The sequence below is a fragment of the Zootoca vivipara genome, chromosome 12, assembly GCF_965207765.1.
Source record: "Zootoca vivipara chromosome 12, rZooViv2.hap1.1, whole genome shotgun sequence".
Lineage (NCBI taxonomy): Eukaryota > Metazoa > Chordata > Lepidosauria > Squamata > Lacertidae > Zootoca > Zootoca vivipara.
This window is the reverse complement of record NC_142595.1, coordinates 46342489-46357929: the sequence shown is the minus strand read 5'-3', so window position 1 is coordinate 46357929 and position 15441 is coordinate 46342489. Positions and strand designations below refer to the sequence as shown.

General features: G+C 42.4%; 2 protein-coding genes across 2 annotated transcripts; both read left to right on the top strand.

The window, feature by feature from the left end:
- The first annotated feature begins 10511 nt into the window (after positions 1-10511).
- On the top strand, positions 10512-11423 carry LOC148684113 (vomeronasal type-2 receptor 26-like). Its single transcript, XM_088654851.1, has one exon. It carries the CDS (start codon positions 10512-10514, stop codon positions 11421-11423), a length of 912 nt encoding a protein of 303 aa, XP_088510977.1.
- Positions 11424-12263: 840 nt separating this feature from the next.
- Positions 12264-15441, top strand: LOC118078079 (vomeronasal type-2 receptor 26-like). Its single transcript, XM_088654850.1, has 2 exons — positions 12264-12381; positions 14537-15441. The coding sequence occupies exon 2, from the start codon at positions 14539-14541 to the stop codon at positions 15439-15441; it is 903 nt and encodes a 300-aa protein (XP_088510976.1). The 5' UTR covers positions 12264-12381; positions 14537-14538.

The window sequence follows — 15441 nt, the reverse complement described above, 5'->3', positions numbered from 1 at the left end:
AAGGATTTTTTTTAAAATTTGTTTTGACTATGGCAGACCAACATGGCTACCTACCTGTAACGTAAACAACCATAGGGGATAACATTGAACCCCAAGAAACACCAACATTGAATGTTCCATGGAGCTGAAGAGCACTCCCCAAGGTAGGAAGTGATATTCATTGAAACCCCATAAGAAGAATGAGGTTTTCCTCTTTTTCATCACAAACCTCCAGTTAATGGGTGGGTGGGATGAAAACTCAGACATTAGAAGGACCTCATGCAATTAAAGGATGGGCTGGCCCATGAGGCTAAGGACAGATTAAGATCTGACTAGCTGGGTGGCCTAGACCTACCTTGTCCCTGCTCTACACAACAGGAGTGTTCAAACAATATTTATTCCGATTAATTTTATGCCTTCTCCCCCACAAGCCACAGGACAGCTTACTGCAAAGGAAATAGGTAACTGTTAAAACTATAAAAAGCACAATTCTTTAAAAACATGAAGAAACAAATGAGGAAGTCTTTTTCTTCTTCTTTGCAACGAAACATGATTACTGCCCAAAGTACCAATCATTCAGTGCCCCAAACTCTGAAGAAATCATTATTGTTTCCTGCATTTATTCAGATCACTATGATTGCCATCAGGGGAAATCTCCAGAGGTTTCATGCTAGACTGCAGAAAAGAAAAGAAAGAAATAACCAAGCCTGGAAGGGAATAAAAAACACCACTGATGTAGTGCCACCTGGGACTTCGGCAAGACGCAGGTTGAGCTCTGACAGTTTCATGTCTGGCAGCTCCCTTTTACTCATGTTATCAGACAGACACTAAAGAAGCGTGCTAGAAAAGTCAGCTAATACTCAAGGCAGACATTTCTTTGTAACTGTTGATGCTAAAGAAAAGACGAGATGTTTCACTTTAAATAGTGTGCAGGCTATGAAACCCATGTTTCCTCTAAACTAAACTAAGCGGATGTTTTTGATGAATGCAGTGCAATTTGTTTTATTGCCAGGATGATGTACCTAATTATGGTGTTTCTCGTGTCTCCCAATGTGTGTGAAGTAGATACCAGTAATTGCCCCACAAATGATCCCATAACTGTTCCACATTAAGTGGTATCAACCAAGTGACTTTCTCATTGGTGGTATGGCTTCACACATCCTGTAATTTATTATGTTGCTGAACCCTCCTTCACGGAACCCCCATCTTAAGAATTATTTGAGATTCCAAAGTTAGATTTCCTAAATTCTCTCTAAAACTAGCCTGGCTCATATCAAAGACCCTAGGAAGAGTTGATAGAAGTACAGTGGTACCTCGGGTTACAGGCGCTTCAGGTTACAGACTCTGCTAACCCAGAAATAGTTAAGAACTTTGCTTCAGGATGAGAACAGAAATTGCACACTGGCAGCACAGCAACAGCAGGAGGCTCCATTAGCTAAAGTGGTGCCTCAGGTTAATAACAGTTTCAGGTTAAGAACGGACCTGCAGAACGAATTAAGTTCTTAACCCAAGGTGCCATTGTAATACGGTGGTGGTGGTGGGATACTTTGTGCTACTAAAATGTACATATGTGTACACCTTTCTTTCGTTCTGTTATTTTGTAGAGATAAAAACTTCAATAAAAATCAAATAAAAGAAGAAGAAGAAGAAGTAATATGATGCTCCAGAAAAGGGTGTGAAGATTGACTCAACCAAAGAGATTATGGGAATTGAAAATCAGCAAAATCTGGATGTTCAGTAGTTTCCTTTACATATTTGCATTACATATTTTATTTTCCTTCTGTAACCTGTGTGAGATTCACAATGCACGGAGATGAAACTCGCCGCACAAGATCTTTATAGAACGTAGGTGAAGATAGTAATGTTTCTGTGCTAGGGGTAGGTAAAAAAAAAAAATCAATGCAGCACAAATTTAAAGCCAAATCTATCAAACTCACACTTTCCAAAATAATATGTGGTCCAAAATACATTTCTCCTTTGAAATTCAAACTTATCTGAAATTTGCCATGCATTTTTCCAAACAATGTTTTTGAAAATGGATATATCTGAAGGATATGTTTCTTTTTGTAATCTTCCTTGAAGGTGTTGTGTTGTGTTTTGTTTACAATCAAGCTGTGTATAAATTTAATGAAATAAATAGATACATAAATAATTGTAAAGATATGTGTGAAAAAAATGTACATGGAGCAGATGAAGCAAAACAATACATTGCTTCATTATTTCTCCCTAAAAGCACTGTGATTTCAATGCCCTGGTAAAATCATGCTCTTTGATGAGAAGCTAGAACTTTCTACTGCAGAATTCTTCCTTCCACCCTCTCAACCCCCTGGTAATTTCCAGTCTGAGAAGCCAGAGGTGCGGTGTGCATTGAAGGAAGAACTTGCAACAGAAGCAGAAAAAAGGAAACTTCTCCTTTTTGTACAGATGGCATACTTGCTCTGTGTCACTGTGTTCCCTTGCACAGTAATACATGGCTGTGTCTGCAGCTGTCAGGGAATTCAGCTGGAGATGATATGCATTCTTGGATGAATCAGGAGAGATGGAAATCCTGCTCTGGAAGGCTGAACCATATTCTGTGATCCATCTTGAACTTCTGAAATATCCCCTTCCTATCCATTGCAGTCCTTTCCCTGGAGGCTGGCGGACCCAGTTCCAAGTATAGCCAGCAGTGATGGTGTAACCAGAGACAGTACAGGTCAACTGGAGGGATTCTCCAGGCTTCCTGATTCCCTCACCAGACTCAACCAGTCGAATTTCAGAGGGGGATCCTGGCAGAAAGAAATGGGAGGGAAACACATTAAATTTTAAAACATGCTGCAAGAGTATACAACAAAGAAATATGAATTATTATTATTATTATTATTATTATTATTATTATTATTTACTCTGTGCATCAGACTGGGTTGTCCCACCGCACTGGGTGGCTTCCAGCTCTTATATAAAAACATAATAAAACATAATAAAGCTGTTGCATTTTTAACTTTTAAATAATGCTTAATCCTCTTTCTGAACAAAGCGAAATATTTCTCATGATGCGATCCGATAATTTTGAAAATGGGACTGCACTTGTTCATGCTTCTCACTACTATAGAAAAGAAGGAAAACATCTCAGGTATCCTAGCTCAGCACTTGAAAATATAAAAGGAAAGAATGCTATAAACGTTAAAAAGAGTCTGCAGGATGGCATTTTCCCGCTACAATCAAGTACAAATAATACAACTGACCAGGTTTAAGGATAGAGAAGACAAAGAGAAATGTGGCTAAGGGCAACATCGTCTCCATGATGTTCTCTAAATTTCAAGTAGGAAACTTGGTATTTAAACAAATCTGTAATGGATTGATACATTTGCATATCCAATAACATTTTTGCATTTGGTTATAAAAAGGACTGCAGCCAATTGTAGTAGGATCCTAATCACATCTCTGCCCCTACGTTCCACACAGGTGACTGTTGTGCTTAAATGATGAAATGCACATTCAGCTCACACTGAGACTGTTCAGCAGCTATTGTGGGAAGCTCCATCAGCTCCTTCTGCATAAGATAAACTAGAAATAGCTTCTGGAATAATTAATTAAATTAATTAAGTTGGGACATTCTGAGATTTTGAACCGAAAGATAAAACTGTGGTGAGGTGGTGTGGTTGCACATACCAATATCATCAGCATTCAGGTTAATTTTGTAAGTGAAGCTCTTCGGTAGTTTCACTTTACCTGTGTTTATTTATTTAAATTTCGATGTCTGTTAAATGAACTGTTAATTCTTGGATTTTTAATGTTATCTTACATTAATCATGAGTAGTATTAAACTAAGCTTTAATCAGAGCAGGCCGAATTAAATTAATTAACATAAGTTAGGTCCACTTGTTTCAGTGGGGCTCCTGTGAGTAGAACTCAGCTGGATATTTATTATGCATCATTATTTCAAGACATATATCTATAAACCTATAAATCTGTATTTATCTCTCTCATATATCTATATCTGAGCACAACTGTATCTGTGGAAGATGTGTTATATAAATAAATTATGACTATGTAAAGAAAGCGGATGAGAAAGCAGCCTCACAGCCGAAACCACAAGACAGTACGGTTGGATAAATATATCTTGTGCTTTTCAGTATATCTCTCTTGCCCCCTTGAGTAAAGCTGGTGGCACACACAGAGAGAAGCTTCTTGTCTAATACCAGTGTGGTGTAGTGGTTAGGAGTGCTAGACTCATAATCTGGGGAACCGAGTTCCTGTCTCCACTCCTCCACATGCAGCTGCTGGGTGACCTTGGGCTAGTCACACTTCTCTGAAGTCTCTCAGCCCCACTCACCTCACAGAGTGTTTGTTGTGGGGGAGGAAGGGAAAGGAGATTGGTTGCCGCTTTGAGACTCCTTCAGGTAGTGATAAGGAGGGATATCAAATCCAAACTCCTACTCCTACTCCTACTCCTTCTCCTCCTCCTTCTCCTCCTCCTCCTCCTCCTCCTCCTCTTTAGAGCGCTCCATGAATTCTTGGCTCGCTGGGATAGAGAAATCGACCAGTCGCTTGTGTCCTTACCCCAAAAGAACCCTGCCCCAGTCACTCCAGAGTTCTCATACCTACTCATTAAAAAAATTAATGTGCAGATCCAAGCTTTTGATTTTCTAGTCCAGATAAAATCATAGAATTAAAGAAACATAGACTTGAAGAGAGGAACCCCAAGGCTCATCTAGTCCATTCCCCTACAATGCAGGAAACTCAGCTAAAGCACCCATGACAAATGGTCATCCAATCTCTGCTTAAAAGCCTCCAAGTAAGGAGAGTCCACCACCTCCCAACAGAGACTGTTCCACTCTTGAACAGCTCTTATTGTCAGAAAGTTCTTGCGTGACGAGGTTGCCAGACATCCCCCCCCCAAAAAAATAACTCACACCACACACAGAATTTTTGTTTGTTTGTTTTCCGCATTTATTTGGCCGCAGCTTTATTTAAATACAATTAAATGTGAGTGTGGGCTTAGGCATTGGTTAATCCATTTGTCCCCCGCCTGGGACAGATCAGCTCCAACTTCTCTAGCTGTAAGTAAACACCCCATGGGAGAGGAGGTAGATGTGTCCAGGCACTCTCCCCTCAACCATAAATGCTCCCCAAGGCTCGTGCTCTGTAATGGCCCCAGCCCCGCGCATTGCAGGGGTGTAAGGACTAGAGCCCCGGAGCCCCAGGATTCCTTTAATGGAATACTTCTATGTGGAGCAGCATTTTAATGAAGGGGTAGGCACCTCCATGCCAAACCCCTCCACCAACCAGAATTATTAACCAATGCCTAACCACCAACCTGGGACCCAGGTGGCGCTGTGGGTTAAACCACTGAGCCTAGGGCTTGCTGATCAGAAGGTCGGCGGTTTGAATCCCTGTGACGGGGTGAGCTCCCGTTGCTTGGTCCCAGCTCCTGCCAACCTAGCAGTTCGAAAGCACGTCAAAATGCAAGTAGATAAATAGGAACCGCTACAGCGGGAAGGTAAACGGCGTTTCCATGTGCTGCTCTGGTTTGCCAGAAGCGGCTTTGTCATGCTGGCCACATGACCTGGAAGCTATATGCCGGCTCCCTCGGCCAATAATGCGAGATGAGCGCGCAACCCCAGAGTCGGTCACAACTGGACCTAATGCTCAGGGGTCCCTTTCCTTTAACCACCAACCTAACAAGTTGTGACGATTTGCTAAGCAGTAGGCAAAAACCAATGGCAACAGCCAATCAGCCATATGGCAAAATTCGTACTGGGCCCTTGCAAAGCAAGTGGCCCCATGAAAGGCAAAGCAATGTCAGGCTAAAAACCATTAGAAAAAGGCGGTGGGCGGGAGGGAGATCCGAAGCACTTTGCAAGAGTGAAACTAACTGCTGGACACGGAGGCTTTAAGGGTCAGTCCCTGTCAATCAAAAATCGCTACATGCTTTCCCCCCCAGCAACCCAGGATGGTCCTATCACACACACTCCCTCTCATCCGACACCACCCCCAACCCAGAAGATGTATTTTAACCCTTCCACAACCCGCACTCTCCCTAATTTGAGAACGTGCTTTGCAGGTGTTTAGTCAGAATCTCCTTTCTTGTAACTTGAAGCCATTGGTTTGAGTCCCTGACCACTGATCCTGTTAGCTAGGGATCATGGGAGTTGTAAGCCAAAACATCTGGAGGGCCGCAGTTTGGGGATGCCTGGATTAAAGAGACACTCAATACTCCTTTAGTCAGTTCCATGACTAGCTATTTTAATACTTTATAGCAAAGGTTTGATCCCGTAGATCAAACTGAAGCTGAACATTGTGATTCATTTCGAGAATTAGTGTGGCTTTGTTGTTCCAAGTTGTCTAGACAAGGGCTGGCTAACCTCTGGCCTTTTGGAGGTTATTGGACTCTGACTCCAAAATTAGGAACAGAAAAGCCAGAACTTTTTCTTAAAACAAAAGAAAACATGTTTGCTTCCAAAATTGCTACTCAAGGTCTCTGAGAAGGAATTCTTCCCTCTACAATTATTCACGCTCCACTGCATATATAAATATATACGCACACACACACAGAGAGAAAAATCTCCAGAGCCTTTTCAGATAATAGGAAAAACAATAACTTGGCAAGCCTGAAAGTAGATATTAGTAGGCTTTTGGTGGAAAAAAAACCGGGAGTAGGGCTCTGTCACTTTCATCTCTAACAAATCCCCTTTCATTATATCACTAGGCAGATAATTACTGGTAGTAGAATACTGCTAATCTCACCCAGTATTTAAGACATGCATTTTTGTAGATGTGGTGATTCAAAAACCAATGGTGGATTTTCCCCTGTGAAATTGAGTATTGGCAGAGAGAAGCTTAACTGCCAGGATGCTAGATCTAGTGAAGGTGCTTCTCCTCCTTCCAATTGCATGTAGAGTAGGTAACAGTAAGTGCCCCACTAACCTTCCTATACCTGTAGAACATGAATGGTATCAAGGAGGTGACCTCCTCATTTGTGGGATGGCTTCCCATATCATTTACCATTTTAATGAAGTATCCTTCCGAAAACATCCTTCTCAGGAGTTATATGAATTTCCAAAGTAAGGACCTTTCTCCCTCTCCTCCTCTTTCCCCTCCTCCCTATAACATTGTCCTGGTCATATCACCAGCATAACCAACAGTTTCTTTAAGTGACAAAAAGTTATATTGTAGACCACCCTGTGATCCTTAGATGAAGGACAGTATAGCAATGATGATGATGTTCAAGGAAAGGCACATTGGGATTGGCCCCACCCAGGAATACAATTGTGCTTCTCTAACACTTTTTGGGATCTTGTGCTTTCTGGAATGGTTAGAGAAAAAATGACTCTGGCAACCTTATGTGACATCTCTTCCTGATTTGGCCCTCAGATTCCAAATCCAACCAATTTTGCCCCAGTGGTTATGGGATTGGGATAGGTTTGATAGGAAAGCAGGTTCTCTCCATAGGAGAGAGCATGGGTTGTGGCAGGGCTAACAAGACGACCCAGGACTTTGCGGGTGGGTCTGATTTGGCTTTGATTGGTGGTTTAATTGTTGCTGGGGATTTTTCCGTGTTGCAATTTGTTGATTGACAGTCCTTGCTTGGTTTAAACTGAAGGAGCAGTTTGTGCTACCTCTTTGCTGCTCGCTTCAAATCTCCACATGTTTGTCTGTTTATCCCCGCTAGGGGTCAGGACCAGGCATGAGCCTCGGGGAGCATCTGGAGAGAGGACAAAGAAGGGCTTGTGCCCCCTGCCCCGTCCTCTCTCAGGGGGTGCTTACTTACTGACTCCCCTACTAGGCTAGAGGGAGTCAGATCTGTCCCAGGCAGGAGACAGATGGCTGGGAACCAATGACTAAGCAACCACTCACATTTGATTGATTGTATTTTAATAAAAAAAAGTTGTGGCCAAATTTTAATGCCAAAAACCTTAACAAAAATTATGGTGTCTGTGTGAGTTATTGGGGGGTCCTCTTGGTGCCTCGGCACACAACTGGAATCCAGTAACATCTGACCCATCAGATGTCCCGCATCATTTTGCTTTAATTTTTTTTCCACACCTGCATAGGCCTGTTGGTCACCCAGAGCGTAGATCTCAGTATTTTGATGCATGATCTGAAGAGGGAGCTGTTTAATAGGTTGTAGACATCAGTAACAAATTTAATGAGATCCATGGAATCTAAACCAGAAAGGAGTCTTTTTGTGGGATGTCAGGTCCGGTGAAATTATCTTGTGACACACTAAATTCTTCTGTTTCCAGTTTAGTGATGAAGTTCCACCAACATGTCCTTGCCTTGGTGTTTGCAGTGAATGAGGTAAATGAGAATCTGAATATCTTGCCCAATGTAACACTTGGGTTCCACATCTATGACAGCTACTATGATGCTAGGATGACCTATCGTACCACCCTGGACATGCTCTTCAAATCTCACAGATTTAACCCAAACTACAAGTGTGGCATCTGTAACAGCCTCATCACTGTCATTGGGGGACTTAGCTCTGATGCTTCCTTCCATATCGCAGATATCTTAAGACCCTACAAGATTCCACAGGTAGGATCTCTGTATGGGAGACATGGGGATGTGCAGAAACTAATCTTTTACCATGTTTGCTTTTGCTTTTATGGTTCAGAAGCAGGAAGAGGTCTGAATGGCATTCTAAAAAAATATATTAATCTGCTCAAGGACCTTTATTGGTATTGATGTGAAGCTGACTGTTGGTAGTTACCTGGGTCTGTCTGGGGAAGACATTTGTTCCTTGTAAATCAATACATTTAAAGTAACTAGGTGTTGCCTTATCACCTCTTTTCCTATCTTGGGCTGCAGATCCTCCCTGACATAATTTATTCTGTTATCACCAGGTTTGGAACAACTTTTCTTTTGAGTGAAGACAGAGGCAAAATAGGTGTTGTCACCCAATAGCATTTCTCTGTCTTCTCACCGCAATAGGCCTACCACTAACTTGTGCTCCCTCTTCCTTCCAACATAGCCAAACAAACCTTTTTAAAATTAATTTTAACTTCTCATGAAAGCCAGAGCTCATTCTGAGCTTTAGGCAGACTGAGTTTCCCTCTGCAACTCTTGGCTACCCTTGTATACTTCTCCTTTGTGATTTCCCCTTTCTTCCCTTTCTTATACATGCCCTTCTTAAATCTCAGGTAACCTGTAAACTCCTTATGTAGCCACAACAGTTTCTTTTAATTTATTGTAATCTGCCCTGGGACTGTAGGGTTTGAGAGTGTTTTCTTCTTTGGTGATCATTCATAGCCAAGTAAGATTGTCTTCCGTGCACACAGTTGAGTCTGTAAGTGACTGTGGCGGCCAGTTCTGGATCCACACATCCTTCCACAGTGAAGACATTAGTTTCCAGGTGGGAGTTGATCATGGTGAGGGTTTGCCAAATTTGCCTTCCTCTTTGCACGTTTCTCTCTTTCGTCCTGAGTTTGAACGTCTTCAAAATTCTTGATACCTTTGGTAAAGGCTGTTCTCCAGTTGGAGCGCTTGCAGGCCGCTGTTTTCCAATTGTCTGGGTTTATACTACATTTTTTTAAAAAAAGATTTGTCTTGGAAGAGTCTTTAATCCTCTTTTGTTGACCACCAGCATTATGCTTTCTGTTTTTAAATTTGGAGTAGAGTTGTTGCTTTGGAAGACAATAATCAGGCATCTGAACATGATCAGTCCAACAAAGTTGGGAGGGTAATACATTTTAATCCCTACTTTATTGAATGAATGAATGAATGAATGATATTTATTACGGCCATTGACCCATCACATAAAACACACACACACATAAAACACATTTCCCAGAACTACATGTGACTTCCATCAGGGGTTTGCACAAAATTAAGATAAAAAGTAAAATAACATACAGTAAAATTTTACAACATAAAATGTCACCCTCTGTTCGTTTGGTGGGTAAATTGATCAGAATGTCATCAGTTCTAGTATCACATTTTGATTCATGGTTTAAAAGGGTTGTCCGAACCATACAGAAGTCCGTTTTTCTTCTTTAGAGATAGGATGCTGATCAGATATCTAGCAACAGTGAGTGATCTAGAAGGTTCTTCATCGTTCAATAGGTATCTCAGTTTGGCTTCGTTAGAATCATCAGCAATTCCCATTAGATATGGAGCAAGAAACTTACTCCTGGACGATGAATGAAGGGTGCAACTAAAAAAATATGTGGTGCAACGATTCAGGTGATCCACAGTTACAATCACATAAGAGTGATATCTGTCCATTAGAAAGTCTATTTCCCTACTTTATTACTGGTATGCTGTTGCCCCACCCCCACTCACATTCCCCCCAGGAAGGAGAATAGATAGACATAACCTTGTTTTAAATACATTTCTGTAAACCATACACATCTCTAGACATTTCAAAAAAACATGGCCATATTATCAGCTAAAAATTCTGGATGAGGTGTCATTTTCTTTACCTCTCACAGAGTTCACAGGAAATATTTCTACCATGATCTCATAATACTATGTGTTTTTATTAGATCGCATATGGCTCGTTTGCACCAGGAAAGAGTGAAACAACACATTCCAATTCTTTTTATCGCATGGTCCCAAATGAAGACCATCAATATATGGGAATTATTCAGTTACTTGTACATTTTGGGTGGACATGGGTAGGGGTCTTCGCTGAGGATGATGGTGGTGGAGAACATTTCTTGTCGACCCTGGAACCATTCCTTTCCAAGAACGGAATCTGTTCAGCCTTTACAAAAAGAATCCCCAAACAAGCACATATGGGTGATATGGATGAACTTCTCGATACATTGTCAAATGTTTATCTACCTTTGATGGAGGACAAACCTAGCACACTGATCCTGTATGGAGGTTCATTGACTATCATGTTGCTAATGACTATTACTTATCTCCCACATCCTGATTACAAAGGAAATGCATCAGTTGCAAAGGTGTGGATTATGACATCACAGATTGATATCATATTAACAGGTCTTCAGAGGGGCTTTGATATACAATTCTTCCAAGGAGCTTTCTCCTTCAGCATTCACACAAAAGAGCTGCCAGGCTTCCAGGAATTTCTTCAAACCATAAAGCCCCACAGCACCAGGGCAGATGGTTTTCTCAAGGATTTCTGGGAGCAAGCATTTGTCTGTTCATTTCCAAATCCCCAAGAGCTGGTGGATGAAGGTGGACTATGTACTGGGGAAGAGAGGTTAGACAGCCTGCCTGATCCAGTTTTTGAAATGAGCATGACTGGCCATAGCTATAGTATTTACAATGCTGCCTTTGCTGTGGCTCATGCCTTGCAGGCCATCTCATCAAGATGCCACCACAGAAGAATGGCTGATGGGAAAAAACATAAACTCCATGATCTCCAGCCTTGGCAGGTAATGTATTCACAATTAAAAACTTCTTCATTTTTATTCTTTGCCCAGAACAGTTTTGTAGAAATCATCAGAGAGTATCCAAGCTTTTCCTACACGGAATTATTGGCGAAATAGGTTCATATTTCCTCTCAAATTGGGTGGCTGTAATGGGGAATCAATTTTTTCTTCTATCACTATGCAGGTCCCTTCATCTACCATTTATCACATTTGGTTGGGTCTTTGTTGCCAAAAAAGCATAAAAGAAAGGAAAGGAATGTACAAATAACCAGCATTTCATGTCCATAGAGTCATGCTCGCCCTTTGTTTCTTTTCCACTTTCAAATAGCTGCAACCATTTCTGCAAGGGATTTCATTCAATAACTCAGCTGGAGAAACAATATCATTTAATGCTAATGGGGAAATGGGAGGTGGATTTGATATCACCAACATGGTCATCTTCCCAAACAGATCCTTCCAGAGAGTGAAAGTTGGAAGTGTGAGCGAAGGAAAAGGATTCGTCATTCATAAGGCCATGATTATATGGCCAAGAGGTTTTAACCAGGTACAGATTGCAGTTCCCCCTATTCTTGACTGCACTATCAGTTCTAAAACACTACTTGTTGTACAACCTTATGTATCAGTCTCTGCAGGGCCGTCTAAAGCATATCTGGCACCCTGGCGCCGTGGTGCGAAGATCCCTCTGGTGCCCCCCCCCGCCCCGTTTCCCAGCGTGGCTGTCTGGCAGGCGCAGCAGTGCGGCACCCCCCTGGCGGCCTGGCACATTGCACCACCCAGCCTTGCCTTAGGGCCGGCCCTGAGTCTCTGTAATGAAATCAGGAAACAAAACTGAAGTGAATGATTAAATAGAATATATTTGTCTTCCAACCAACATTTGAAAATGCTCTGCTTCTTTGTGCAATATAAATTTCCTACGTTGTACCTATCTGTTTTCTTATTTATGGATAGGGGATTCCCATTTCGGTCTGCAGTGACTCCTGCCAATCTGGGTATCGGAAACTAAAGAAGGAGGGGGAGAAGTTTTGCTGTTATGACTGTGCTTTATGCCCAGATGGGAAGATTTCAGACCAAAAGGGTAGGTGATACAACTGTTCTCCTGACATAGCAATCAACTACAGTAAAAGCCCTCAGAATCCTTACCCATCACTCTGGTGCGTTTGTGTATCTGACTCTGGTTCAGGGTATTCTAAACACTTTATTGCAGGATGGGGTCTTTCACTGTCTTTCAAGATGGACTAAATGCCAACAACCAATGTTTCAATCGATTTTTTAAAAAATGAATTCCCATAATTTTGTGTGAAATATATATATTTCATATATAGGTGTTTTAAAGCCAGAATCTATGTTTCCATTATCTTATACATAATTTTGCTATTAAAATTTGATGTAAAACCAATGCATTTCCTAATTCCTTTCATGATCCCATTTCTTTTCACGCTAACAAAATAATTGCATTTCAACTCAAGAAGAAAGTGGGTCATTAACCTCCTAATATTTCTCTTATAGCAGCAAAAAATATAGGAAGCTGTCTTATGTCAAATAAGAATATTTGTCCATCTAGTTCAGTATTGTCTGCACTCAGATGCTCTAAACTGGATTTAGAATGGAGAAGGAACATGCTGCCGATGCATTTACCGTGTTTCTCATATTTTAAGACATGTCTTATATTAATTTTAACTCAAGAAAATAAGCCTATGGCTTATTTTCGGGGATGTCTTATTTTTTGCCGAGCCCCGACTGAGCGAGAACCAGCAAAGGCAGCAGCCCGCTGGGCTGGGGTTTGCCTTCCTTGTGAGTCTGTTCTTTCACCTCTTGGCGTCGCTATCACTCACTCACGTCAGTCTCTCTTTCTCCTCCCCTCTCTCCTCCCGCTTTGCAATACTATGCACTCTGTCGTCTTCCTTCCTGGTTGTTAATCAGCCCAGCCCAGCTCAGAAGCATGCTACTACATTTTTCTGTTATTACTCATTAATTGCACATAAAGGTATTGTCCATTTAATTCAAGATTTGGAGGTTGGAGTTTAAAATTCAATGTCTCTCCGACGTTATCCTCTTTTGTATAACTAGAAGGGCTTCCTTTGTTTTCTCCCTTCTGGTCCCCGATATAAACTCCACCGGCGCCTCTTCCTTGAAGTGGGGTGGGTGGGCTTATTATGCTGAGCTGAATTCAGCGTCTGTATTTTTCCCCCGCTCCCCCTCTCCTTTTTCTTTCTTTCTATTGGCTTGTCTTTGTCCTTTGGGGTTATTGTATTGGATATCCCCCCGCTTTGCTCCCTCGGACTTTGAGGCTTGCTTGCCTTGGGTCACTCTTAGCCTAGTGCCACGAGTCCCCCCCCCCCGTCGTCTCACCTCGTCGGAGATGTAGGCTTCAGGGGCTTCTCCTCCAGCCTCGCTGCAGGCTATTGTTTCGCCCTGGTTCACCCCAGGGCTTTTAGGGGGTCACTTACGGTAGCCTCGCGTTGCCCCTAGACCCCTTAGGCAGCGGCTTTGTGCACGGAGCTTTTCTCGGAGCTCCCGCAGAGCGCGTCTGATGCGAGCGCGAGGAAACTGGAAGTCGGCTCCCGTGCGCTTTGCCGAGCCCCAACGGAGCGGGAGCCAGCAAAGGCAGCAGCGCGCGCTTTGCCGAGCTCTAAGCCGGCGGCGGGCTGCTGCCTTTGCTGGTTCCCGCTCAGTCCCGCTCAGTCGGGGCTCGGCAAAGGCAGCAGCGCACGCTTTGCCGAGCCCCGACTGAGCGGGAACCAGCAAAAGCAGCAGCCCGCCGCCGGCTTGGAGCTCGGCAAAGCGCGCGCTGCTGCCTTTGCCGGCTCCCGCTGGGTCGGTACTTGGCGTGGCGTGCCCTGCCATACTGTACCAGCATGTCTTATTTTCGGGGTATGCCTAATATTTTGCCAGGTCTTCAAAATCCTGCCATGCCTTATTTTTTAGTGATGCCTTAAAATATGAGAAACACGGTAAGTGTAAAAATTTCCCATTACTAAAAAAATTAAAAAATTCCTCTTTGGGATTTAGGAAAATCACCTCCACTCATGTAAACTGAAATGTATACAAATTGACACATCATCATTGTTCTCATTGTCATGAGTGATGAATTCACATGAACACCTCCACATTGGAACTACGAAACAGAAATCAAAAAAAGTATCATTTATTATTTGGGAGGAAGTGAGGAAATTCTTCTTAAGTCTCACGTGGATTGATACTAAATTGAGATCTCTTTCTGTTTTTTTCAGATATGGATGACTGTCTCCAGTGCCCAGAAGATCGGTATCCAAGCAAGGACAAAGATCAATGTTTTCCAAAGCACCTAACTTTTCTATCTTATAAGGAGCCTTTAGGGGTCATTTTAATTTCTGTTGCTGCTTTCTTTTCCTTTATCACAGCTTTGGTTCTAGGAACTTTTATTAAAAACAAAGACACCCCCATCGTCAAAGCCAACAACCGGGACATCAGCTACATTCTACTTGTCTCCCTCCTCCTCTGCTTCCTTTGTTCTTTGCTCTTCCTTGGACAACCCAATAATGTGACCTGCATTCTCCGGCAACCAGCTTTCGGCATCATCTTCTCTGTGGTTATTTCTTGTGTGATGGCTAAAACCATCACTGTTGTGGTCGCTTTCATGGCCACCAGACCAGGATCCAGCATGAGGAAGTGGGTGGGGAAAAGACTGGCCAACTCCATTATCTTTTCTTGCACCCTCATTCAATCAGGAATTTGTGTTGTGTGGTTGGCAACCTGTCCCCCATTCCCAGATCTCGACATGCACTCTCAGAGCAATGAGATCATTGCATTATGTAATGAAGGATCTGTCCTCATGTTTTATTTAGTTCTGGGCTACATGGGATTTCTGGCCATCATCAGCTTCACTGTGGCTTTCCTTGCTAGAAAGCTGCCAGACACTTTTAATGAAGCCAAGTTCATCACTTTCAGTATGCTGTTGTTTTGCAGTGTTTGGCTGACTTTTGTTCCAACTTACCAGAGCACCAAGGGGAAATACATGGTAGCTGTGGAGATCTTCTCCATCTTAGCTTCCAGTGTTGGATTACTTGGTTGTATCTTTTCCCCAAAATGCTATATTATTATTTTTAGGCCAGAGCTGAATGACAGGGAACAGTTAACAAAGAGAAAGACTTATTGA